Source organism: Saimiri boliviensis, chromosome 17, assembly GCF_048565385.1.
Source record: "Saimiri boliviensis isolate mSaiBol1 chromosome 17, mSaiBol1.pri, whole genome shotgun sequence".
Classification (NCBI taxonomy): Eukaryota; Metazoa; Chordata; class Mammalia; order Primates; family Cebidae; genus Saimiri; species Saimiri boliviensis.
Window position 1 is genome coordinate 28,767,594 of NC_133465.1, and position 27,677 is coordinate 28,795,270.

The following is a 27,677-nucleotide window of genomic DNA, read 5'->3' on the forward strand; positions in this document are numbered from 1 at the left end:
AATGTGTAAATTAAAGATGGAACTTAAAAGGGAATAAGCATCCATGGTCTATCACCTTCACCATTTTTATACCTATATAAGCCCACACACTAATTTTGTTGAAAACCTATTACCCTATCATTCTTGTCACTTGATTTTCTCTTATCTTGTTTTTAGTGGATAAAGACTAAAAAGTGGAGACAGGAGGGGGTGTAACTTTTCTATGATCTTGTCTTGCTCTTGGAAAGTACAAATGTGGATTTTGAGGGTCATCTTTCCTCAACCCCCAGTGCATTTCAGATGATGTGACACAGGATCCTTCAGATCAGGAGGGAGAATAACTTCCCTTTCACTGACAGCACCAACAGATATCCCTGCATCATAGATTCTCCTGCCACTTACTGGATGAGAACCCCTTGGTATTAACATGGGTATTTATTTATTTATATGCAAAGTGAATGTTGGATGATCACAAAAGAACCTTCCAACTCTCGCTTTCTATGATGTTTAAAAATACATACTAATTTGGGTGGGGTGCAATGGCTCATGCCTGTAATCCCAGCACTTTGTGAGGCGAAGGCAGGCAGATTACCTGACCTCAGGAGTTCGAGACTAGCCTGGGCAACATGGTGAAACCCTGTCTCTACTAAAAATACAAATAATTAGCTGGGTGTGGTGGCACGTGCCTGTAGTCCCAGCTACTCGGGAGACTGAGGCAGGAGAATCGCTTGAACCTGGGAAGCAGAGGTTGCAATGAACATAGATAGTGCCACTGCACTCCAGCCTGGGCAATAGATTGAGACTGTCTCCAAAACAAAAACAAAAACAAAAACAAAAACATGCTGATTTGATTATAAGAGAAAAGGCAGGGAGAGAACATGAAAAAGACAATTCTGAAACCTGTTTGTGGAGAAAGGTCAATGACATAGTTTAAAGCACAGCATATTAGGAGTTCATCAAAGAACAGGGGCTTATAAAACATTGAAGAAGGGGGCTAGGGGAGGGATAGCAGGAGGTGGGGAGATTGGGGAGGGAGAACATTAGGAGAAATACCTAATGTAGTTGGTGGGGGAATGGAGGCAGCAAACCACCATGGCATGTGTATACCTATGTAACAATCCTGCAAGATCCGCACATGTACCCCAGAACTTAAAGTATAATAATAACAAAAAATAAATAAAAAATAAACATTGAAGAAAAACAAACAATATAGCAAAAATAACAAAACCTGACAGATATAAAACTGCAGCAATATTACTGGAGACTAAACTCTTAACCTCATTTTTGCTGAAGTTTCATTATGTGCTTTGAAACACCTGTAGTTCTTGAAATAAGCACACCTTACCTAATACAATATGCTCCATTTCACTGGCATATTTATAGAACAGATATCAGTAAGACAAAAAAAGCTAGGTTAAGTGTAAAGCATCAAAAACGAGTAAAGAAGAAATTGGGCAAAGAACCTTTAAAAATCCAGTACTCTGTGAACTCTAACCAATGCCATTTTGAATAAGAAGTACAAAGAAGAAAACGGAACACAATCCTAAAGTTAATCAAGCAGGATTACAAGGATGCTGGTGATGTGCCGTCTAATCTCAGGATACGTAAAGGAGATGATCTGATTATATTCTCGTTCATCCACGTTAATTCGAGCACTTATAAATAATGCCAAGCGTTTGTTTCCAATCAGAGGAGGGAACAACTACATCCATAAATAATTAAATATCGTAGTAGAGGACAGTGGTGAATGTTGTACAACAATGTAAATGTACTTAATGCCAGGGAATTGTACAGTTCATAACAGTTACAATGGTAAATTTTATATTATATATACTTTACCACAATTTAAAAAATAATAGGCTGGGTGAGGTGGCTCGTGCCTGTAATCCTAGCACTTTGAGAGGCTGAGGTGGGCGGATTGCTTGAGCTCAGGTGTTCGAGACCAGCCTAGACAATGCGGTAAAACCGTCTCTACAAAAAACACACAAAAAATTAGCCAGGCGTGATGGCACACGCCTGTAGTTATAGTTTCTCAGGAGGCTGAAGTGGGAGGATCGCTTGAGCCCAGGAGGTCAAGGGTGCAGTGAGCCAAGATTGCACCACTGCATTCCAGCCTGGGTAACAAAGTAAGATCCTGTCTTGGAAAAAAAAAGAAAAATTATCAATAATAGAAATATTATGGGTCTATGCCACTAATTTCAATTTTGGAGTTGAGGGAAGATCCATGAAGGCTTCTTGGGGGAGGCAGTTTTTTAGTTAGATCTTAAAACTACGAGTCAGATGTAAAGGGATGTGGGGGTCCAGGAGCACTGCAGTCAGGGGAAATGGCTTTGTAAAGGTGGAGGCTGCTGGTGTATGCTGACCACCAGCTGTGAGACCGATAAGGCCACAGTATTAGAGCAGTAACACAGAGCTGCAGGGGTGTCATGAAGGGTGAGGCTGGAAAGTTAAGTGGGGTCTAAAGGAGGCTGAGGATAAAGGTTTCCTTGGCTTTCCAAGGCATTAAAAAAATAGCATTTTATTTGTTAGTTTTGAACAGAAAAGTAGCGATATGAATAGAAGATAGATAGTACAGTCTGGAAAGGCATGGGGGATTAGAAGCAAAAAGCCCAGCTAGATGGTTTCTTACAATGATCCAGGTAAAAAGTAATTAGGCCTAAAATGATGTGGTGGCAACTGTGTGGAAGAGAAGGGAAAGATGTGAGATAGGATACTGACAGGATCTGACAGATCCTGAGAGAAAGAAAGGAATCAAAGAAGACCTCTGGCCCTTATCAATTGGGCTAATAATGATGCCATTAACAGAGAAAAAATAAGATCTGGAAGAGTAAGTGAGTGGAGAGGGGCATGTGGAATTTGAGGTATCTGCAGAATATTTAGATAGAAATACCCAAGAAGGAATCCAAAAAGACAGGTCTGGAGCTTGGGGAAAAGAGCAGTCCTTTTCAAGACATAATCATTTAAAACTAGGAATTTCAGTTTTCATTCAGCAAATATTTACTGAGCGATATGCCAGGCACTATTCTAGGTGCTTGGAGATACGGTGATGAACAAAACAGACAAGGTCCCTGCTTTCTTATAACATTCTTTTATGAGAATTTTTAAAAACTTACAAAATTCTTCTATAGGGGAGGCAGACAGTAAATAAAGATAAATAAGAAAAATATCAGACAGTAGGAAATGCTAGGCAGAAAATTTAAGTAGAGTGATGTGATACAGCTAGTGACTGGTGGCAGCCAGGTAGTCATAAAAAGTCTTTGTGAGGGCCAGGCATGGTGGCTCATACCTGTAATCCCAGCACTTTGGGAAGCTGAGACGGGCAGATCACGAGGTCAGGAATTCAAGACCAGCCTGACCAACATGGTGAAACCCTGGAACCCTGTCTCTGCTAAAAATACAAAAATTAGCCAGACACCACACCTGTAATCCCAGCTACTTGGGAGGCTGAGGCAGGAGAATGGTTTGAATCCAGGAGGTGGAGGCTGCAGTAAGCCAAGATCACACCATTGCACTCCAGCCTGGGCAACAAGAGCAAAACTCCATCTCAAAAAAAAAAGGCTTTGTGAGGAGGTATGTTAAGTCAAGATCTGAAAAACAAGACGCAGCCAGTCTGCTAAAAGTCAGCGGGAAGAACATTCCAAGGGCAGAGGAAAAAGTTTGGTGAGTGTAAGGAATAGAAAGAAAGCTGCTGTGGCTGGACAATAACAGACGAGGGAAGAATGGCACAAGACGAGTTTGACAAATTCTGGAAAAACAAGATCATAAAGGGCTTTAGCAGCTAGGGTAAGGAGTTTGGGATTTTACTCCAAGTGTGGTAGGAACCACTGGAGGTATTTTGTTTTTGTTTTATGGCACTAAAGAACACAATGCAAAATTCACCATAGTAACCATTTTTGCATGTACAGTACAATTGTGTTAACTACATTCACATTGTTGTGCAATAGAGCTCTAGAACATTTTCATCTTGCAAAAATGAAGCTCCATACCCATTAAACAACTTCCCTCTTCCCTCTCTTCCCAGCTCCTGGCAATCACCTTTCTACTTTGTTTCCAAGAGTTTGACTACTTCAGATACCACATATAAGTGGAATTATGCAGTATTTTTTCCTTGTGGCTTATTTCACCTAGTGTAATATCCTTAAGGTTCCTCTATGTTTTAGCATATGACAGGATTTTCTTCTTTTTTAAGGCTGAATAAGATTCCATTTTGTGTATATATAAACTTTTCTTTATCCATTCAATTGTCAATTGACATTTAGCTGCTTCCAGCCTTGGTAATTGTGGATAATGCTGCAATGAACATGGGTATGTGATAATTTGTGATGTTGAGCATCTTTTCAATGTTTGTTGGCCATTCTTCTCTAGAGAAATGTCCATTTCAGTCCTTTGCCCATTTTTAAATTAGATTATTTGTTTTTTGTTGTTGAGTTGTAGGAGTTCTTTGTATATTCTAGATATTAACCCTTTTTAGGGGGTTAATATTTTATTAGGGCAAAAATATTTTTCCATTCTGTAGGCTGCCTTTTCACTCTTGTTTCATGTTTGACAATACTTCACACTGATTTGTGAGTCAGAATATTCATTCACAACATTTGCTGTGCAGAACACTGGCAGGCTTTGCACAGAGGTGTGATATAGTTGGAATTACCTTCCTTCTGTCAAGATCACTCTGAATGCTGGATGCAAAATGACTGGAGGTGGGCAAAAGGGGAAGCATGGAAATGAATTAGAAGATAATGGTGGCTTGGACTAGGTTGGTAGTAGTGGAGACAAAGAGGACAGATCTGGTCGTAGAAGGAAGAAATCAAGGATGACTTCTAGATTTAGGCTTGAGAAATCAGGGAGTTAGTGGTGCCACTTACTGAAAAGATGAAAGAGAACAAAGGCAACAGATGTGGCATCCCTAAGGCTCTCCCCTTGGTCCTCTCCTCTTACTACTTATTTCCTTGGTATAATGAAACTCATACAGACCCATGGTTTTAAACATGATCTCAAATTTCTACCTCTAACCTGGACTTCTTCCCAGACTCCAAACTTGTACATCCAACTGCCTATTCAAAATCTTTACTTGGTTACCACAGACTTAACATATCCAAAACTCAACTACTCATCTTCTCCAAACCTGCTGCACCCACAGTTTTTCCCACTGAAGTTAATGCCACTTCCACCCTTCTATTAAATAGTTGCACAGGCAAAAAGCCTTGGATTCACATTTTACATCCAAAATGCCAGAAAACCATGCCAACTCTAATTTCAAAATATATTCAGAATCCAAAGATTTCTCCTCATCTCCATTGCTGTGGCCTTGTACAAGCCACTGTCATTTCTCTGCATGTATTTCTGCAATCACCCTTAACAGGTTCCCGTTTCTGCCCCTGCCCTTCTATATTTTTTGCTCAACAGAGATGCCAGAGTAATTCTGTTAAAATGCAAGTCAGATGTCTATTTCTCTGTTCAAAACAGTCAGTGACTCCCTGTATTTCACTCAGACTAAAATTCAAAGTCTTTTCAGTGGCCCCAGGCCCTATAGGATTTGACCACATCACCCAGCCTTCCTTCCTAAACCTTCTTTTATACTCTCCCCATCACTGGCTCTGCACCAGACACATGGCCTCCTTGCTGTTCACTGGATACTCTAAGTACCTCCTGACTTTGCTCTACTTGTTCCGTTTGCCTGGAATGCTCTTCCCCTAGATAGTAGTAAGGACTACTTGACTAACTTCCTCAACTCTGGCTCTTTGCTCTAATTTCAATATGACAATGAAGTCAGGTCATTCTGACATCAGGTCATCCTGACCTTCCCATTTTAAGTTGCTACTTACATTCCTCCATCACTATCCCCAAGCCCATCTACCAGCACTCCCAGTTACTCTTACCCTTTTTCTTTCTTTTTTTTTTTTGAAATGGCAAATAGATTGAATGCAGACTGTCAACTTCAATTGATTGATAGTGGCTGCCTAGAGTGCTGTGTTGAGTAGGATTCTGAGGATGCACCCTGGCTTGAAGAGAAAGACTGGCAGGATTAACAATATCTGAAATCTCACTTGTAGGAGAAACCACAGGAACCAGAGTTGCCGCTGGTGCTGGCACCAGCTCCACCAAGGCCAGCGAAGAGCCCAAATATGACAGTGGCTGCAGGCTGGTACCAGCACTGAAGCCATCACTGGTGCTGGCACTGGCAGTGTTATTGGTACTGGTACTGGCACTGGTGCTTTTTCTACCTTGTTCTTTTTTCTACAACACTTAACAATTTACCTGTTATGTTTATTGTCTACTGCCTGTTTCTCCCTGCCAGATTATAACACAAGGGCAGAGATCTTTGTTATTCCCATTGATGGACATTCCAAGCACTATAACAGTAGCTGGCACATAGTATCTCTTCAATAAATATATGTTGAATGAAAGGAGGTTGGAGCAGTGAGAAATTAAGATGTTTGTTTTTAATGCATTAAGTTTGAAATGCCCATCGAATATCCACGTGGGGATGTCAAATAGACTTTGTCTTCTCAGAATATATGCAGGTTTATGATCACCATAAGCCTAGTAACTTGGTCTTAACCTTGTCTCCTAGGATAAGGCAATCTTTTAGCTTCCTCTTACTCCCTTGGGTCTGGCAGGAAATAGGTAAGATGCTGATTTTCCTATCCCTACCAAGCCATATTTAGTCATTAGGTGATATTAGTCAGCTTTAGTCATTGCTGACCTAAAATCATCTGTGGTAACTTTCACTTGTACATATACACGTAAACACACACATGCTATTAATTGTACATAATATTTATAAAAAATCTGTTCCAATTTTTACCGCTACATTGGTCATAATGCAATGGTCAATGTGTGTAAGGCATTATACTAAGATTGGGAATTATAAACAAGAGATGTACTTCCATCAAGAGTTTAGAGTCCTGGTGAGGAAACAAAACAGAGAACACATAAAAATAACAATTTCAGGGCCATGTAAATGTAAACTAATCTAAGTTTTTTGCATATGTAAAATTTAATAGTTATCTTAATTATCTAGAATTATGTCATCTTGGAGAGTCTACCCTTTTATCATTATGTAATGTTCTTCTTTATCTCTGGCATTTTTTCTTGCTCTTTATCGCTGGCATTTTTTCTTGCTCTGATGTCTGTTTTACCTGATAGTCACATAGCCACTCCATTGTTCTTTTGGTTTGTGTGTGTGTATGGTGTACTTTTTTTCCATTCTTTTAACTTACTATATCATTATATTTAAAGTGAGTTTCTGGCCTGGTGCGGTGGCTCACGCCTGTAATTCCAACACTTTGGGAGGCCAACGCAGGTGGATCATTTGAGGTCAGGAGTTCAAGACCAGCCTGGCCAATACGGTGAAACCCTGTCTCTACTAAAAATACAAAAATTAGCTGGGTGTGGTGGTGGGCACCTACAGTCCTAGCTACTTGGGACACTGAGGCAGGAGAACACTTAAGAAACCCGGAAGCAGAGGTTACAGTGAGCCGAGATCGCACCACTGCACTTCAAAAACTGAGTGACAGAGTAAGACTCCATCTCAAAAAAATAAATAAATAAAAATTAACTAAATAGAGTTACTTGTAGTTGCACAGATGACATAGAGTTGGGTCTTGTTTTTAATTCCAGTTTACAATTCCTGTCTTAGTTGGTGTGTTTGCACCATTTACACTGAATATAATTATTGATATATTAGGATTTAGGTCTACTTTCTAATTATTTTTCTGTTTGCCCCTCTCGTAATCCCACTGCTTCCCTTTTCCTGCCTTCTATGGAATTGTGTTTTTAACTGTACTGGTTAGTTGCTCTAGTAAATGCAATTTACATACTTAACTTTTCACAGTTCTTCCTAATATTTTACTTCCAAGAGGAATGTACAAACCTACATACCATACCCTTTATCCTACCCTTTTATGTTGTACTTGACTTACTGTACGCATGCTGTATTGAAAGCCCCACTAAACAATGTTACAGTTTTTACTTTCAACTGTCATACACATTCTAAGGGACTTAAGGGGAGAAAAATAGCTAATTATATTTACCATTTATGTTGCTTTTCCTTCATTCCTGAAGTTCTAATTCTCTCTGTGGTATTATTTCTCTTCTGCCTGAAGAACTTTCTTTAGTATTTATTTTAAAGCAAGTATGCTTATAACGGATTCTCTTAGTTTTCCATCTCTGAGAATGTGTATTTTGCCATCATTCTTGAAGGACATTTTTATTGGATATAAAACTCTGGGTTGTGGGTTGGTAGTTTGTTGTTTTTGCTGTTTGTTTTTTAGCTGTTTGTTTTTCAGAGTGCTTTAATAACTTTGTGTCATTACCTTCTGCCTCTAATGGCTTTTGCTGAGAAATTCATCATTTGAATTTTTCTTCCCCTTTATACACACATTATTTTCCTATGGCCACTTCCAAGACTTTTTATTTTATTGCTGTAGCTGCTCCTTCTTCTTTATTATTCTTGTTCTTATTTTGAGACAGGGTCTGGCTCTGTTGCCCAGGCTGGAGTGCAGTGGTGCAGTCGTGGCTTATGTTATTATTATTATTATTATTTTGAGGCAAGTTCTGGCTCTGTTGCCCAGGCCGGACCGACTGTGGCTCACTGCAATCTCTGCCTCCCAGGATCCCTACTCTCCCGAAATGTGCCTCAGCTTGAAAATCACTGACTTAGGAGTTTTTCTTCCACTCAAAGGGGAGAATTGACAAGCCAAAAGGTATACAATTTGCTTATAAACCTACCTTTTAATGCACTTTTCTATGTTCTGAAAAAACTGAATACAATGTACAATGAAATCTATGATTCCCGGCTGGGCACAGTGGCCCATGCCTATAATCCCAGCACTTTGGGAGGCCGAAGTGAGCGGATCACTTGAGGTCAGGAGTTCGAGACCAACCTGGCCAACATAGTGAAACCCTGTCTCTGCCAAAAAATACAAATAAAAATTAGCCAGACCTTGTGGCGCATGCCTGTAGTCCCAGGCACTCAGGAGGCTGAGGCCGGTGGATCACTTGAGCCCAGGAGTTTGAGACCATCCTGGGCAACACAACAAAACTCTGTCTCAAAAAAAAAAAAAAAAAAAAAAAAAAAAGAAGAAGAAGAAGAAAGGAAAGGAAAGGAAAAAAGAAACCTATCATTCATTTACCAGCATCAAAGAACAAGACTCCAAGTGTAACCGCTAGGAATCTGTCTAGTACTACTGCAAATTCTCATCAATACCAATGCTAACTGTTATGGGTAGCTAAATCTTCTGATCAAGTGATCTACTCATTTCCATTAAACTCTTTGAATCGATTTGTCATGCAACTAATCTTCATATGTTTTAAGATAATCTATCTTTATTAGGAAACAAGTCTCTTACCACTGTTTTCACTATAGAAAGATCTAGTGTTAAAGGGGAGGGGAGACTAATAAATTCAATCCTTCTTTCAAAGATACTAAAGATTCTTCTTTCTGTCTCAAACAGAAAGCCAAAAGAAAAAAACACAGTCAATGCTTCAGTGTTAAGACTTAAACACAGCAGGTTTTTTTGCTTTGTTTTTTCCCTTGCCTCTGCAGGCCAACTATAAAGTACCAAGCTGCACTACACAAGAACCCTATTAATCTTTTACAGGAAAACTATAATGTGTTTTTTTAAATAGGAAAAGCATTTTAAAGTCTTGGAAAATAGACAACTTCTACCCTGTATTTCAATTTGGAGCTTAATGATATTACTTTATTAAAACTACTTCAAAGGACAGTGAGAAATTCTCTCACAACTTTGAATATTCTACACAATTTTTTACAGACAATAAGTGAGTTATCAAATGATAACTTTGTACTCTCTGAGACATTTTTAAAAACTAATAAGCATAATGTTCATAAAAAATTTTAGGTGGAAAATCTGGGCCAAGTGAATGGGACAATCAGAGGTTGCCCTTAAAAAAATTACCCAAATTCCTAATTTTAAAATTCAAGTTCATGTTGATCAAGTTCTTAGTAACTGAACGTGGTCTTTGTATTCTGAGCAACTTATCTTTTGAAAATCTATTTCCTTCACCACTCCCACTGAATATATATTTGCTAATGATATGATTCTACAGAACTAAACTAAATTACACAGTCCTGAATCTGTTTTTATTTTTGTCAAACTTGGTTAACACTGTCTCCCACACAGCTCTTTGAACAGTATTTTTTTTTTAACTTTTTTTAAAAAAATTGTACTCTCCCATTCTCCACCACCTGAGTTAAACAAGATAAAAGGAAAAGAAAAAAGTACATCCAATTTATACACATTAGATCTAAAGACTGGGGGGCCAAATCCTAAAGCAGTGGTAGGTTCTCAACATTCATGTAGGCCTATTAACACGTTACAAAGTACACAACTGCACTGCTCCGAGTCAGCCTTTATATTAGGTTATGTTTCAATTTACTAAAGCCAACTCTGACTCCAAGCAAATATTGTTTCAAGTATTATTTTACCTTTTTGCTTTCCTTTTAAATTTGGTAGCACTCAGATTTTAAAAGAGAAAATAAAGGGAAGAAAAAGCATCAACCAGCTCTTTAATATGCAAGATCATATAAGACCAAAAACACTTCACTAATGCACATTTGATTATCAACTGTACCTTTAAAATATGATCAAGCTGAGAATTAATATCTTAATTGTTGGCATTCCTTAAGGAAAACATCCCAGTACAAACTGTATATAGTTTGGAGGTTAAAAAAACCACCCATCTGTTCATTTATATATATGTTCTGGTTGAACTTCTAGCTCCACGCAATTATGCCAGGAAACACTATCAATTCAATTTTAAAAATCATGTACACTGCCATATGCTTTCCAAATGTCTCAGAACTCCTAAATCTCTTTCTCTTCTTGACCTCTCTCCCAAGCTCTAGAACCTATTTCCTAACTTCCCATTGGGTACTTGTGACTGGTAAATCAAGTACTATTAATATTTCCAGTTTTCACTACTCTTTCACCTGAAGACACACACACACACACACAGTCTCTCTCTCTTTCCTTTCTCTCTCTCTCAATCCCACCATCCAATTAGTTTTTTCCACTCCCATTTTTTCTTATCCAGATTCAAAATCCTTAAAGACATATCTTTAACATCCTCTCCTTGACATTCTGTTCTACTTTTTAAATGATCAATTCTGCAATTCTTCTTGCATACTTTCTTATATATTTTACATATTCCCTTTTCATTCCCCTACATGCCCTCTAGGTAAAGCCCTTATCTCCAAAGAGACCTCATTAAAGATGACTGTAAAAACCCCTCTAGTTTTCCCTCCTCTAGGACTCTTTCCTGCCAATACATTTTGCACAAAGATAACTCCAAAATGAATAGCACTGCACTGTCCTTATCATCAAAGAATTCACACACTAAGAGGAAATACACACAAAAAACTATTAACAACGTAAGTGGGTAAGTATTATACTGATGATACTGTATAAACAATAAGTTCTCGAAGGTAGGATAGTGAGTTATTACAGGAGAGGTTTCAGAAGAGATTACAGCTAAACTGGTGAAAATCATTTCAGGCAGAGAATAACCTAACATGTGAAGCAGGTTCACATTTGGGAAGGACAAGTAATCCGGTGGCAGAGGAGAGGTAGGAGCTAAGGCTAAAATTACAGACTTGCGTCAGACTGTGGGATCTTTGTTGCCATGCTAAGAAGTATTAGACTTGATCTATGAACCTTTGTTATAAGCTTTGTTTTTTTTTTTTCCAGACATGAGGTCTCACCCTGTCAAAAAGAAAAAAGCTGGAGTGCAGTGGCATAATCACAGCTTACTGCAGCCTCACATTCCTGGGTTCAAACTATCCACCTGCCTCAGCCTCCCAAGTAGCTGGGACTACAGGCATGTTCCACCATACCCCGCTAATTTTTGTATTTTTTTTAAGAGATGAGGTCTTGCCACATTGCCCAGGCTGGCCTCAAGCGATCCTCCTACTTCAGCCTTCCTAAGTGTTGGAATTACAGGTGTGCTCTACTGCTCCTGGGCCTATTTTAAGCTGTGTATGTTAGTTCTTTGATTTTTAATATATAATCTTAAAAACAAAGTAGCACAGCACTAATAGAACCAGATAGATGCATCTTCACTAAGTGTGACAGCTGGTTTCTTAGTCATCTACACCTCAAATTAGTAAACAGACTCTGCAGGAAAATTAGATATAAGGACAGTATTCTGTACATTGTTCATTAGGTCAGATTGATTTATTTATATTATTTAAATCACTGTATTCTTATTCACATTTTTGTCTTTATTAACAATTACTGAAAGAGGCCTATTTTAAACTTCCTACTATATGTATGGATTTGTCTATTTCTTAATATTAGATATTGTATTTTTACAGTTCTACACTGTTCATTTGGTTCTTTTTTTGTTTTAGATTACAATTTTCTGGTGTTAAATGGGTTAATTCATGATACCCTATTTAATGACACAGAAGACAGTCCTTGAAAATAAGCTTCCTGGTCCATGTCTGGACCAAATCTAACCTTTCAACAGTGTTGTTGAAAACACGTGGGTAATTATTTTCCTCATGCTCTTCCTTTTCCATCAGCAATCTACCTCCAGCCAAACATACTTCAATATTTAAAACACATTGCTACTGCTCAGTCTGATCTCTACTTTGGGGAAAGAATAGTTGTCTGCATGATAAAAGGAGGTGATATTCACAGAAAAAAACTGAATTGATTACATTACATGCTTTCTGGCCACATTTCATAACCGTGTCCATTGTATAAAAGGAGAGGGAAGAAAGTTTGATAAATCCACAGAACAGTTTCTTCTTCCAGAGAAGAAAACAATCATAATTACTAGTTTGAAAGGGCTCAGCCTCAAGTTTATAGTGGCTTAAGAAGACAAATATAAAGCTTTATGGCAGCTGTCCTAACTAATCACAGACTCAATAGACTCACATGAGCAATACACAGGCCTGACAACTATATTTCTGATCGATTTCCTAACTCAACACTCATTTGTATTTCAGCGAAGGCAATCTAAAAGTAGAATATCTGACATAAATATTTGTGGCTCAGTCCTCATTGGAAATAACTGAAACATATAAACAAGTCAGGAGGAAGCTGGGCAAGGTGGCTCACGCCTGTAATCCCAGCACTTTGGGAGGCTGAGGTGGGTGGATCAAGAGGTCAAGAGATCGAGACCATCCTGGCCCACATGGTGAAACCCTGTCTCTACTAAAACACAAAAATTAGCTGGGCATGCTGGCGTGCACCTGTAGTCCCAGCTACTTGGGAGGCTGAGGCTGGAGAATTGCTTGAACCCAGGAGGCGGAGGTTGCAGTGAGCTGAGATCGTGCCACTGCACTCCAGCCTGGTGCCTGGTGACAGAACAAGACTCTGTCTCAAAAAAAAAAAAAAAACAAAAAAAACAAAAAAAGCAATTCAGGAAGAAAAATCCAAATAATAAGTTATCACAACTTGTAAGGTGTTTTGTAACTACTTAGAATTTGAAAATAAATGAATTCTACCACAGGGTGACCAATAATAATGTTTTTACAAACTGCAGGTCATCATCTATTAGTGGGTTGTGAGATATATTAGTGGGTTCAGACATACTTTTAAAAGAATGATATAGAACAAACTAAAAGAAATAATACCAGAATAATAAGTATTCCTAAACACAGTAATACTTTTACTGTATAGTAAAAGTATTGTTTCATGAATTTTTTACGTACACACATATATATATATGAAATGTACATAAACAACTAAAAGGTATTTTATATTATAGGTTATAAGTAAGAAAAAAGGTTCAAATAATACTGATCTAGAATCTACCAGTAAGACAAGCTTAGTTTCTCAGAGTAGGAACAAAACTAGGATGAGTATTTTTAGAAATTTTTATAAGGTTACCTAGAGAGCTAAGATTTTAAATCACTATGTATTTAAATTTTGGATGGCAAAACTTCATTTATTCAAAAAAGACTATTGTTTATCTTTTATATACCAGGCATAGACTGTGTGTTAGAAATAGAAAATGGAATAAAACAAAGTCCCTACCTTCAAGAGGTTTAAACTCTAGTAGAGGTAAGCAGTCATGGCACCAAATGCTAGGCTAAGGTGCTTTATACACATTCTCACTTGAGGCTCCTAATCTTCTGAGTGGATAGTATTTATCTTAATTTTATATATGTGAGAATTGAGGTTTAGAGAAATTCATTAACTTGTCCCAGATTATTTCTCTCTCTTTCACCCATAACACACACACACACACACACACACACACACACACACACACACACAGATTACGTTGTGATTCCAACCTAAGGCAATGGGATTCCAGAGCTCTCTTTCTGCCACTACACTGCACTGCCTTCTACTGCACTGCCCTCCACTGTTCTTCTATCTGCAAGAAAATGAAATATAACAATGTTCTGCCCAAGAAAACTTGTAAAAGTTACAAAAAAACCATGATCTTTGATCAAATAATTTCAATTATAAATTGCCTGCCCTTCCTTAAATTGTATATGTTGAAAGAAGGCAATTCTTTTTTGTTTGTTTTCTTGGAGACAGGGTCTCATTATTTTGCCCAGGCTGGGTTTGAACTCAAGATCCTCCTTCCTTGGCCTCCCAAGTATCTGGGATACAGGCACACAACATGGCTTAAGTTTACCTAAAACTACAGTTCAGTTTTTATTAAATCTGCTTTGGAATAAACATACTAAAACATCATATGATTTTTACAATGTCTTCAAAACTGTGAAGAAAGAATGGTAGGCAAATGACATACAAATCAGCACACTGTGATTAAAAAATAAATAAATAAATAAATAAAAAGGGCAGCCGGGTGAGGTGGCTCATGCCTGTAATCCCAGCACTTTGGGAGGCTGAGGCAGGTGGATCACCTGAGGTCAGGAGTTCAAGACCAGCCTGACCAACATGGTAAAACCCTGTCTCTACTAAAAATACAAAAATAGCTGGGCATGGTGGAGGATGCCTATAATTCCAGCTACTTGGCAAGCTGAGGCACTAGAATCACTTGAACCCAGGAGGTGGAGGTTGCAGTGAGCTGAGATCGCGCCATTGCACCCCAGCCTGGGCAACAAGAGCGAAACTCCATCTCAAAAAAAAAAAAAAAGCATCCTGCTCCATGAACAAGTCCAGAGCAGGACTCACAATAACAAGGCTTTAGAAGTGGATGTGACTATTCATCAGCCTTATTAGGATAGCCATTTCCTAAATGGATCTTGGAGGTTTGAGAGACATGTTGAGAGAAGCAAGGCTTACTCACATAGCTAGATATGCTGGGTCAGCCCTGGCGATGAAGGCAAAGGGACTAGTGGCCAAATCACCCCACATTGCACACTACTAATATACTGTCTGATTCTTCAGAGCAGGAGTTGTTTCTGTTTTGCTCTCACTGTATACCCATTACCTAATACAGTGTATGTGGCATGGCAGGAACTCAGTAAATATTTGCATATGAATAAATCATACTGCACAAGTTAGTTCCTCTCTCAGGCCTTGATTTTCTCTAAAACAAAAGGGTTGGACTAAGTCAATACATTCACTTTCAGCTCTAAAGGTCTATGCTTCTTTAAGCTAGAATTCCTAAATATATCACATACAGCATCAGTGAAATTACTCAGCTGGGCAGGTGGCTCATGCCTATAATCCCAGCACTTTGGGAAGCTGAGGCAGACGGATCACTTGAGGCCAGGAATTCAAGACCAGTCTGGCCACCATGGCAAAACACTGTCTCTACTAAAAACACAAAAAATCAGCCAGTGCGGTGGCTGCAATCCCAGCTACTTGGAAGCTGAGGCATGAGAATCATTTGAACTCAGGAGGTGGAGGTTGCAGTGAACTGAGACCACACCACTGTACTCCAGCCTGGGCAACAGAGCAAGACTATGTCTCAAACAAACAAAAAAAAAAAAACAACTCCAGGACATCCGGGTTTTTTGAATACATGCCAAGTCACAAGGTTTCACAACATCTTACTCATTAAACAATGAATTCACCCTGTTGAAACTAAAACCATCACAGCTTCTCTTGAAGGGGAAACTGCTCAATATTTGCTGAGGTAGGAAGAGAAATAAGCTATTTATTGTATAAATAATATAGGACATATCTGACCATTCAGCTAAAACAAAAGTTGATGCTCATAAAAAAAATAATAGTAGCATAATTTAGCTTCTTCAGATGTTTGAATAATCAAGAAAATCTAATGATAATCAGCTTACCAAATAATCTATGGCATTAATACCAAAGTATACCTACTTTTGGTAGAGGCGGAATATTTATTTTTTAGGTAGTATGAGATAGATTTACTTTCATCAATTAATTGTGAAATAGAAATTACTTTCTAACCTTTTACAACTTTTTCCAAAAAGGCAAATTTAATTATTTACCCATTATTTTAAGTAACATCATCTCAAATTAATGAAGCAACTTGACTAGATTATAAAACCACCAGTTCACAAAGTTAGGTTTTATTAAATATACTAAATAATGTAAAAAATACACATTAAAGTAAGCCCCTTATCTATAAAATTGTTTTAAATGATTTTCAAATCACCTCTAATTGTTACAGGGAGAAGGTTTGACTTCTAAATAGTATGTCAAACCTCTTTTTGAATGCTTCTTATACACAAGAAACACTGGTAGAAACTATAGGAGGATCAGAAAACTCTAGAAAGTGATAGAAGCAGCAGGCCGGAGGGCACAGGAAGGAGGTGGACAGCCACCCCCTTCTGCTATCACCCCTCACAGCCTGCTGCCCTGGAGGCTGCTGCAATGGGGTCAGGCCCTGAGCAGCACAGCAGGGGAGTAATGTAGTCAGGCAGGCAGGGACCCTATGTGGAGCTGGGACCGTGCTTCAGGGGCGGGATGGGAGACAGCAGCAGCTCCAGCTTTGGGGACCTGGCCAGCAGCGCAGCCACTGCGCCCACCCCAAGGAGGGTGCTGGGTTCCTGGGCCTTGAGCAGAGGCTCTGCGTGGGCCACTTGGGGCCATGTCCCCGGTGTCCACCCTGTATGGGGTGACCTCCCAGCCTGACACTTCTGATGGCCAGGCCCGGGGCCTGCAATCCGCTCCAGGCCACCCCTTTGCCCCAGGGCAATGGAGGAGCTTGGGGCAATGTCAGCCCTGCCCCAGATACTGGCCCAGGCACAGCGAGGATCAGGAGCGCCCACCCCAGGCTGCCAGGGGATGCGGCTGGGGGTGTATGCTCACAGAATTGGCAGGAGCCGGGAGAAGGCAGCAGCTGCACCCCCCAACCTTCCAGGTCTCCCTTACCCTTGCAAGCTTGGAGGTGCCTGCTCCTGCTGCCTGGCCTTTCCCCATTCCTGCCTCTGTTACTGTCTCAGAGTGGGGTTGGAGCTGACCCAGCACACTGTCAAAGCAGGTTGGGGAAGCACATGCTTGGGCAAACTGGGCACTGACAAGCATGGGGGATGTAACCAAGGTTAGGGACTGAGGGCAACTCAGCAATGGCCTATTTGGCACAAGTAGCCTGGGCACCATGAAAGACAGAAGAGGCAGACCGTCTTCTGGGTAAAAGGGAGCAGGTCCCTGGCAAGGCCCCACCTTCAGGCCAGAGAGGGCATAAAGGCTGAAGTCTAGGCTGCAAGTCCCACAGACTGGAATGGGGATTTCTGGTACCTTTTTCTAGGCTGCATGTGGCCACCCATGAACCAACTGGCATACACTTCTTCCCCTCTGGGGTCCATAAAAGCCCTGGGCTCAGCCAGAGCAAGGCAGAGGATGGAGAGACGATAGGACATCCAGCTGCAGAGAGGAGGAGCTACCTTCTCTGCTAAAAGCTGAACACTCATCAGGATGACCTAACTGTAGAGAGGAGCCACCCATTCCAGGGCATCCTTTGTGCTGAGAGCTGAGCACTTGATGGGGCAAGCTGCCTATAGAGAGGGAGATACCCACTGAGGGTCTCCTCTGAGCTGTTCTAACACTCAACAAAGCTCCTCGTTGTCTTGTTTACCCTCCACTTGTCTACATACCTCATTCTTCCTGGATGCAGGACAAGAACTTGGGCAAAGGCGCCACCAGACACAGAGGTTTCCAGCCAGAAAAACAACACCCCAAAGATACCATAACAAAAGTATTAGGTTCTCAAACTTAGTGAACCATTTTGGGTAAACACGGCTTGATATAAAAAGTAAAAGAGTAATTCAAAGGTTTAAATACACATTAAGAGACATGTCATAGGGCACTTTATAATGAGACTGCCAATAAAAAGGTAAGGAAGACCTAAGGCATTTCACCATGGACAAACTCTGAGAAAACAAAAAATTTACACTAATGACATTTACGTTGGTTGACTTGTTCCTTCTAAGTTCCCTCCACATCTACATCTGTGCATAAAAACAAAAACATTATTATTCAAAGTATACCTAAAGTTTCAAAAGAGTAATAGCTGTTTTCATAATATTTAAAGAGAAAAGGTAAACAATTCAAGCTTGCATTAACAATTTTTGCCAGGTACAGTGGCTCACACTTGTAATTCCAGCACTCTGAGAGGCTGAGGTGGGTGGATCACCTGAGGTCAGGAGTTTGAGACTAGCCTGGCCAATATGATGAAACCCATCTCTACTAAAAATACAAAAAAATTAGCTGGGTGTGGTAGCAGGCACCTGTAATCCCAGCTACTCGGGAGGCTGAGGCAGGAGAATTGTTTGAACCCAGGAGGCAGAGGTAACAGTGAGCCGAGATCGTGCCACTGTACTCCAGCCTGGACAACAAGAGAGAAACTCCATCTCAAAAAAAAATTCTTTAAAAAATAACATTTCATCAGAAATTGGAATACTTACATATTGCTGATGGGAATGTAAATGGTATATCCATGCTGGAAAATAGTCTATCAAAGCTAAACATAGAATTATCATTTGACCCAGCTATTCTACTCTTGGTTATATATCCAGAAGAATTGAAATTAAGGAGTCATACAGATAACTTAAACGCCAACGTTCATTATAGCATTATTCCCAGTAGCTGAGGTGGAAACAACCCAGTGATCGTCAATAGATGGATAAACAAAATGTATTATTAACATAGACATTCAAGGAATATTATTCAGCCATAAAGAGGAATGAAGTTCTGATACCTGCTACAAAATGAATCACCCTTAAGAACATTAAGAAAAATAAGCCAGATGCAAAAGGAAGAATATTGCATGACTCCAGTTATATAAAATATCTAAAATGGGCAAATTTACAGAGAGAAAATAGATTAGAGGTTATCAATGGCTGGGGGTAAGGGATAGAGAAGGGAGTGGGAATTATTACCTAATGCTTATAGAGTTTCTGTTTGGGATGATGAACAAGTTTTAGAAATAGTGGTGATAGTTGCACAACATTGTAAAAATTAGTGCCAGAGAGCTCTAAACTTAAAAATATTTAAACAGTTAAACTGGCAAATCTATGTTTTATATATATATATATATATATATATATATATACGTATATACACACACACACACACACACACACATACATATATATATGTTTTACCACAATAAAAAACAAAAACAGCATTCCATGATCACGTCACAGATTAAAATACAAAAGAAAAATGTGCCTTTATGTAAAATGGAGAGATCTGGGCTGGATGAAGTGGCTCATGCCTATAATCCCAGCACTTTGGGAGGCTGAGGCAGGAAATCACTTGAGGTCAAAAGGTTGAGATCAGCCTCAGCAACACAGCAAAACCCCATCTCTAGAAAAAAATTTAAAAATTAGCTAGCATGGTGGCACGCACCTCAGGAGGATCTAGCTACTCAGGAGGTTAAGGCAGGAGTTATCACTTGAGCCTAGGAGTTTGAGATTACAGTGAGCTATGATTGTACCACTGCACTGCTGCCTGGGTAAAAGGGTGAGATCCTTTCTCTTAAAAAAAAAAAAAAATTTAAAAAATTTAAATGGAGAGACCTGGTTGGCGGTGGTCATCATATTAACCAAGCTATCCAACTTGGCCACTTGCAGCTGGACATTATGTGTCTCCTGATATTACGTGCAACATGATCTATATAATAGCCTTGCTGGGAAATCTGATTTAATCTTATCATGAAGAAAGTGACAAAAAAAAAAAAAAAAAAATTAAAAAAAAAAAAAAAAAGAAAGTGACAATCTAGATTATGGGATTTTCCATAGTACTATTAGCATGGTCTCTTTACAAGAGCCAAATGCAATGCTTGAACCTTGATTAGATCCAAGATCTGGAGAAAAAGGGGCTACCGAGGATACTATGGACATAATGGGGGAAACTGAGTTATGGACAGCATGTGGTATGACAGTACCGAATTATTGTTGATTTCTCAGTTATGGTAATAGTATAGTTGAACAGGAAAATGTCCCTGTACTTGGGAAATACATGTTAAGGAACTTATAGGTAAAGTGTTGTAAAATCTGAAACCTACTTTTGGATGGTTTGGCAAAAGATTGCGCGTATGTGTGTGTCTGCATGCACGTGCATGTAGAGAGAGAAAAAAAGTGAAAGAAGGAGAGGCAAGGTATCTGCGGTAAGATAAACAGTGGTGAATTTAAAGGAAGGACAGATAGATGTTCATGCAGTCCTTCAATTTTGCTGTAAGTTTGAAATTTTCAAAGTAAAAAGAAATAATATTTTTTAAAAATTAGATTTCTACAAAGTTTCTTTTTTTCTGCTCAGAAAACACATAAGAAAACTAAACGAACAAGGGGGAAAATGTAGCAAATTCAATGCTTTGCATACCTTCCACATCATACCAATGTGCACCGTTTGTGATTCCATCTTTGAAACTCTCGTCTTCATCTCCTGGACAATGAGGCTCACCAGTTTTCATTACGGGGTGGTTTGAAGCATAAGCTTTTGCCAAGTATTTAAAGACTTCATCATCTGAGGTTTTGCTATAGAATCCAGTGGCCTTATGTTCTGGAGAATCATCAAAAGGATAGCTTGCTACCACTGAGCCACCATGCAGATTTCCAGAAAGTACAAACCTTTGAAAATACAACCAAATCACATATCACTAAAAAAGGACACAAAACACCATGCATTACACAAAATCTTTTAGAAATAAACTCCTATAACTCTCTTGACCTAGAAGACAACTCTATCAGCTGTTATCTGTTAAAAGGAGACTAACAACAACAACAAAAGAAAGTGGAAAGAAAGTATTACCAATTTTAAGATTTCAAACAGCTTTAACGATTCAGGTTAACCCAAAGTAACTTTAAAGAGTTTTCCCTCATTGAAAAAATAGCTGAATAACAAGAGTATAAATTAATATTTCAGGAAATGTCTTATTTAGGGAATTCCAAATTCATGTATTAGGTTGAACTACATGAGCTCTGAGCGTGCCAATATTCCCCATTTTTTTGGTAGTGATGGGGTCTCACCATGTTTCCAGACCTCCCAAAGTGCTGGGATTACAGGCATGAGCCACTGTGCCTGGCCCTCACCCATTTTTTGACCTGAAAAATGACAATTTCACATAGTTCAGCCTACAACTTGTATTTCATAATATGTAAATTTCATAGAAAACATGGCTGGTATATATAAATATCCATTGTATATATGTTAGGTTAATAACTTTTATATTTTTTACATGTATTGTCCAAAGAGAATTTTTAAGACAGGGAGTCTAATTTTAAAAAGGATATTTTGTTTTTCACTCCAGTTTCGCAATATGCTAAATTCACATTTTCAAGAGAGAAGCCACAGTTGAGGAGATTCAGGAAAAAATAAACAAAGTAAACAACCTGATACAGTGAGCTGCTTACAGAGAAAAACAATATACCATATCAAAGACTAGCCCTCCATTGCATAACTGTAGAAACAGCTCTCTTTCAAGGCCCAGTGTTTCCGATTGGGCCATTAAAAAATAAATTAACATGGAGACAAGGCTTCTCCTATAAAAGAAACATTTTTTTTCAATGCTTCTACTTTTAAGTGAACCAATTTGCAATTTGGTCAAATTTATCTATCTAGAAATACTGAAGAATTCCTTTTATGGCAAAAGCTGAAGGCAAAAAAAATGCTTAAGTCCTATTTAAGCATCTTTCCCTTATATAACAGCTTAAACCATTACTATCCATAGAGATGAAATACTTTTCTCTTTCCATTCTAAATTGGATTTTCTTGCTTCTGCCTTTCTGTTGTTGAAATTAACTGACCTACACAAATTCCAAAGGGGGTTGATGATATATAACATTTCTCTATATGTTTGAAAGAAAAGTAAACCTATCATGTCTAATTTTAAAGATTATTTTAAGCATGATCAGTAGTACTACTCCAGAGAAGATCAAATAATGAAAATTACATGTAACACAAAATCTGTTCATCAGAAGGTAGATCTTGGCCAGTAAGGACAGTGTTTAAACACCAGCATAGACTATGAAAAGAAACTAGCTAAAAACTAATATAATTAGCACCCTTCCAGACACCAGAGAAGAATGCCATTTGATGTAGTGGCAATGGCACAGGCTTTGGAGACAGACAAATATGGGTAAGAACATTCCGTCTCCCAGATCTGTTGCTCGCCATTAATATAATCAGGAGAAATTACTGCCTCTAAATTCACTGAACCTCTGTTTTCCTCTCATTTGTAAAATGGAGATTAATGCTACCTGTTTCCCAGGGTTGTTATGAAAAATTAATTAAGATAACACACATGAAACATAATCTGGCATGCTTTATACCCCTGTTCAACAAATGTTCATTTCTTTGGAGATACCTAGCATCCTGTTTAGGGAATCACTGCCTTACAAACTGTCATTCTACTTCCCACTTCCACTGCCAGTCCTTGGGTAATAGAATGATACAGAAACAAGAACTAAGTAAATATTCTAACTTTCTAACCCACCCTACCCACCTCTCCCCTATAGCTAAGGTGTTAACAATTTACTTTCTGGTTTGTAATTCTAACATAATTTAAGTATTTCTTCCCCCACTGACTTTGGGAAAGTTATAAGAAGGCTGGGGCAGCTCAGGTAATCCATTTGGCAACAAATATTTCTTGAGTATCAACTATGCGCTACATGACGTTCTAGGTACCAGGGATAGAAACATCTGTGAACAAAACAAACAAACAAATGCTCTCTGGGCATTCATATTCTAGTAAAATAAAATGGATAACTGAATATTCTAAATAAGCGAAGCATGCTACTTTAATTACATATTTTAATTAAAACTTGAAAATCTAAGATTCTCTACAAAATGCTGTTTTTCATTTTGTTCAACATTTCTTGCAACACTTCTCAGAAATATTGTCAAAATGGCCTAACCAAATACTTTTGAACAATGAAATATTTGTAATCTACATGAGTAACAAAATTCACTTAAATTTTCCTTATTCTAATTACACAGTTTTGAAAGTACCAATGTCATTCTTACAATGAAGATTTCAAGAGAGAGTAACACCTACTACAATGGCTGTAAGATTGTGCTTTAAGTCTTTGTCAAATCAACTTTGCAAATCAACTCCAATCTTATTTGAAGGTATTTTATGGTGTCTATTCAAATCAATTTGCTCAACTGTTTCTCATACTTGACTTCAGTATTATATATCATTCCTTATATAAGATTTAAAGTAGCTGGTAATATATCATAGATATTACAAACGAGTTTATAAATGTTAAACAGTTGATCTCTAAATTGACTCTATTACGCTATCCAGATAATCCTGTAGATAGATAACTTTAAAAAAATTAAGAGAACTTGATATTTGACAAATTAAATTTCAAAGATTCAAAGATTCAGATATGTATACTTAAGCCCCCTGAAAAAAAATCTGCAGGTACTCCCAACACTATGATAATGCTTCTCACATCCAAACATCATTTATATGCTAATCTCCTATGAAAATCTAAGCAGGTATATTCAGTTAAAGAAGTATAGTGTGCCAAAAATATAGGGGTCAACTACAAAATCTTTATTTGAATGACGGAGTTAATTTTTTTGATATTTTCTTATTTGTCTCAACATCCATTGGATGAAGTATAAAGTGAAACAAGGAAAATAAACTTAATTTTCCTAAGCAGCAGGAAATAAAGCCTTAAAATTTTACATATTCAAATAACACCAAAAATCTAATTCGAACATAGCTGGGTGAATAAGAGGATATCAAGAAATTACTCAAATGGTTTGTCTCACAAAATACACCGAAAAAGGTAGTTTTCCCATAAGACTAATGTTTGTTTAAAAACATCCTATCCATAAAGCTGATGCTATATTTAGGCATCAATATCCAATTGTGTGTGCTTATGTTTTTAATTTTATTCACGTCAGTGCTATTGGTTAACAGCAAAGAATATGCATTTTGAGTGAATTCTTGAAGACCGAGTTAGAATAGATATACTCTTCACCATATATAGTCACCTACTTTCCCTTTTTATTAATTAGAGTTACATGTTTGAAGAACAGCCATGACTAGGGTAGTCCACAGCCACAGACCAAAATGACTGTATAGCCTCAAGGTGACTTACACCAAGAGAAAGCTTATTTTCATATTTGGTAACAGCAGAACTAACACTGAAAAGAAAAATCCAGGCACATAATTTATATCCCTGAAAGGATCAAAGCATTTTGAAGGTGCAAGGACAGAGCATTTTAAACATTTAAAGCAATGCAAACAGTGCATTTGATACATCATCTCAAAAAGCCCTGGCCATCACAGCTTCTGTCAATAAGTGTGTCAAAGTCTTATTTCTTATGCAGATGTTCAGAGGTCATGACATGACTGTATCTAAAAGAAAAAACAAAATCCTTCCAGAAAGTCTATCAAATGGACTTTATCAAGAGGAGTAAAGTAAAAGAAGGTGAAAAGACTCAAGAACTGTCCTAACACCCACGAATTTTCTAGATCTTCTATATATGACTGAAATCTTGTAGAAGAAATGATTCCAAGTCCTGCAGAGAAACTTCTTTATCTTAACTGTCCCTCAGAAATCTTCTTTTAATCAAGATGGAATGATTAGCTATTGCTTCAAAAGCCTTATGAAGACACAAAAATGAGGAAATAGTGGCAAAGCCGATGCCTGAAAAGGGGAAGCAATGCCTGCTCACTTCAGACACTATGCCTTCTGAAGTGACTTCCCTCCCCTTTTATTCCTCTCCTTTTTGCTGAAAATCCCACCCATCTCTGGAGACAGCTCAAGCTCTACCTCTTCCACAGAGATTCTGGTCCATGTTACTGCAGCCCACACACATCTTGCAAGTGGGAACAATTCCTGTAAAGTTTAACTGGGTACACAAACATAGAAATATTTACAACATTCTCTTACACGAATTTCTTGAGGTCCTCATCTTCTACTTTTTAAGATTTCAAATCTCACGCAATGCTTAGTGACAAAGTGTGTATCAAAAGCGTGACAATTAGCCATTCTGCCCAGGCTAATAAGGTGCACAAATGGCATCGGAAACCCTTCAGAATCTAAAATGAAGCGGCTCACAGATCTGTGCAAGTTCTCCAGCTAAGTCCATATCTCCTTAAGCTGAGTCAGAGGTAAAAATTGGAGAAAAACCAGTTTCTGTCAAACAGGCAAGAGGAAGATCCTGGAATACCATCTGCCATTTTTGGGCTCCAGTCTCCCTCCGTGGCTAAGAGGACTACCGGGAATCAGATTGCCTGATTCTAAGTCCCAGCCACACTCCTATGTCAATCAGTTAACCAACCTGACCCTTAATTTCCCGATATGCAAAACTGAGGGTGTCTATGACATCAGGTTGTGGCCAAGATACTGCAGTCACAGAAAGACTTAGCACAGTGCCTACAACATTAGGCATTTTTAATAGGAGATAACAGCATTGACAGCTTATCTATAAAATCCGTGAGCTGACCTAGGTTATCCTTAAGATCTCTTCTCGCTCCTGTCCTATGGCGCTATAAGAATAGGGACCATAATGTCAGAAAGAAGTGTCCCCTCCAGCATCCCTTGAACAAATAGCCTCTAGGAGGCAATTCTTTGACGATGAGCGGGACGGGAGGCTAGGCGGCCTTGGCTGTGTCCCCGTTACAGGGTGTCTCCCTTCACCTTCGCCACCGCCACCCCTTCTGCCAGCATTGTTTGGGCGCCTACTGGGTGCCGGCGCCAGCCCCGGCCCTCGGGCGCTCCCACGGACGGGGAGAGGGGCGGGCAGCACTCACTTGTTCCTGCGGATCCACTCGATCAGGGCGCGCACCTCGGGCACCTCGTCCAGGGCGGGGGGCTCGCCGGTGCTGAACTGGTCGGGAAAGCTGCGGTTGAGGTCGCGGCCCCGGCTGTTGTCGCGGCCGCTGGCCCCCGGCGGGCCGCCGTCGTCGAGGCCACAGTCGCCCTCGCGGGCGCGCTCGAAGCCATCCGGGTTGAGGCTGGGCAGCAGGTACACGTCGGTGGTGTTGAGCAGGCGGACCAGGCGTGGGTCCCCGCGGCGGTAGCCGGCCGCCAGCTCGCGGGCCAGGTAGATCAGCACCTGGCGCGACACGGTCTCGTCGCCGTGCATGTTGCCCACCAGCTTCACCTGCGGCCGGCCGGGCACCAGCGGCCCCGCAGCGTCGGGCCCGGCAGCCTCGGGCCCCGCGTCGCCCTCAGGGATTAGCGACCCCAGGCCGGCCGTGAGGCGCAGCACCCACAGCGGCCGGCCCTCCACCGAGCGGCCGATGCTGAAGAGGCGGGCCAGGCCGGGAGGGCCCGCGGCCGCCGCCTCCCTCAGCGCCGAGCCCAACTCCTCTTCGTGGTAGTAGCGGTCGAACTGGCCCTCGGCCGCCTCGGCGCCCGCGTTCGTCGTTGTCGTCGCCTCCGCCTTCTTGATGTGAGCCGCCCGCGCCGAGTTCTTCAGCAGCAGCAGGCACAGGAGCAACGGGAGCCGCCCCAGGCGCAAGGGCGGCCGCGCGTCCCGGCCGCTCGCCATCTTCCAGCAGCTCCGCTAACCCCGGCTCCGCTCCCACGGCTCCGCGCTCCGGGCGGCCGGGGCCCGCCGGATCCCCTCCGCGCCTAGCAACCCTATCCCGCCCTCCGGCCGCAGCCAATCGCAGACGGGTCTGCTGGAGTGTCACCACCAGGGGGCGGGGCTTCCCTTAAAGCCGCCGATTCCCTCTGGGCCGGCCTGCCGTCCTCCCGTCCCGGGCGAGTTTGGTCAGCGTCTTCCTTCGCCAAGCTTTTTCTTCTCTTCTCCGCCTCCTTGTTTCCTCTTCTGCGTGTGCTCCGCTTCTCTTCTCGCTCAGTCTCTTCTTTATGGCTTCTCCCCTAAATTATCACCCATTTTTCCCTCCGAACTCCTGCTAGTTCCCTTCCCACCTTTGTTGCTGCCTTTCTCAGCTGCGCTTTAACGCTTAGAACCGAGAATGGAAAGAATCAAAAGGTTCGAAAGAATCAAAGAGCTCAAAAAAATCCATAGGTTCGAAAGAATCTACGTTCGGACAGTGAAAGCCTTAGCCCAGTCTCCTGGGCGCCTTCTCTCCGCATCCGCCCCGCCGTCCGCGCGCTTGCACGGGACGCCTCGCGGGGAGGAAGACTCGCACCTCGCCGGGCGGCGCGTTCCTTTTTAGAGTTGCTGCTTGGAAAGAAGGTGTCTCTTTTATGTCTAGCGGAAATGTGCTGCGCAGTAGGCTCCCTTTGTGTTAATGTGGTCTGTTTCTTAGGCGTCACCCCGCGTTGTTTTACTGCAGATAGGTCCGTGTGTGTGCCGGCCTCGGCCTTCATTAGGCAGATTTAATTTCACAGCTCACCGGCCCACTTCTCACACCTCTCCGAGCAAGTTGTCTATTTAACT

At 40.3% G+C, this 27,677-nt stretch overlaps 1 protein-coding gene across 2 annotated transcripts in view; it reads right to left on the reverse strand.

Moving 5' to 3' along the window:
* Positions 1-26,877, reverse strand: part of CPD (carboxypeptidase D) — a 72,061-nt gene extending 45,184 nt beyond the window's left edge. For both annotated transcript variants that reach the window (XM_039476223.2, XM_039476222.2), the window contains exons 1-2: positions 26,074-26,877; positions 20,679-20,926 (exon numbers count right to left, since the gene is read on the reverse strand). In XM_039476223.2, the coding sequence (XP_039332157.1) occupies positions 20,679-20,926; positions 26,074-26,816 (991 nt within the window). In that variant the 5' untranslated portion in view covers positions 26,817-26,877. The remainder of the gene's footprint in view (positions 1-20,678; positions 20,927-26,073) is intronic.
* Positions 26,878-27,677: the final 800 nt, after the last annotated feature.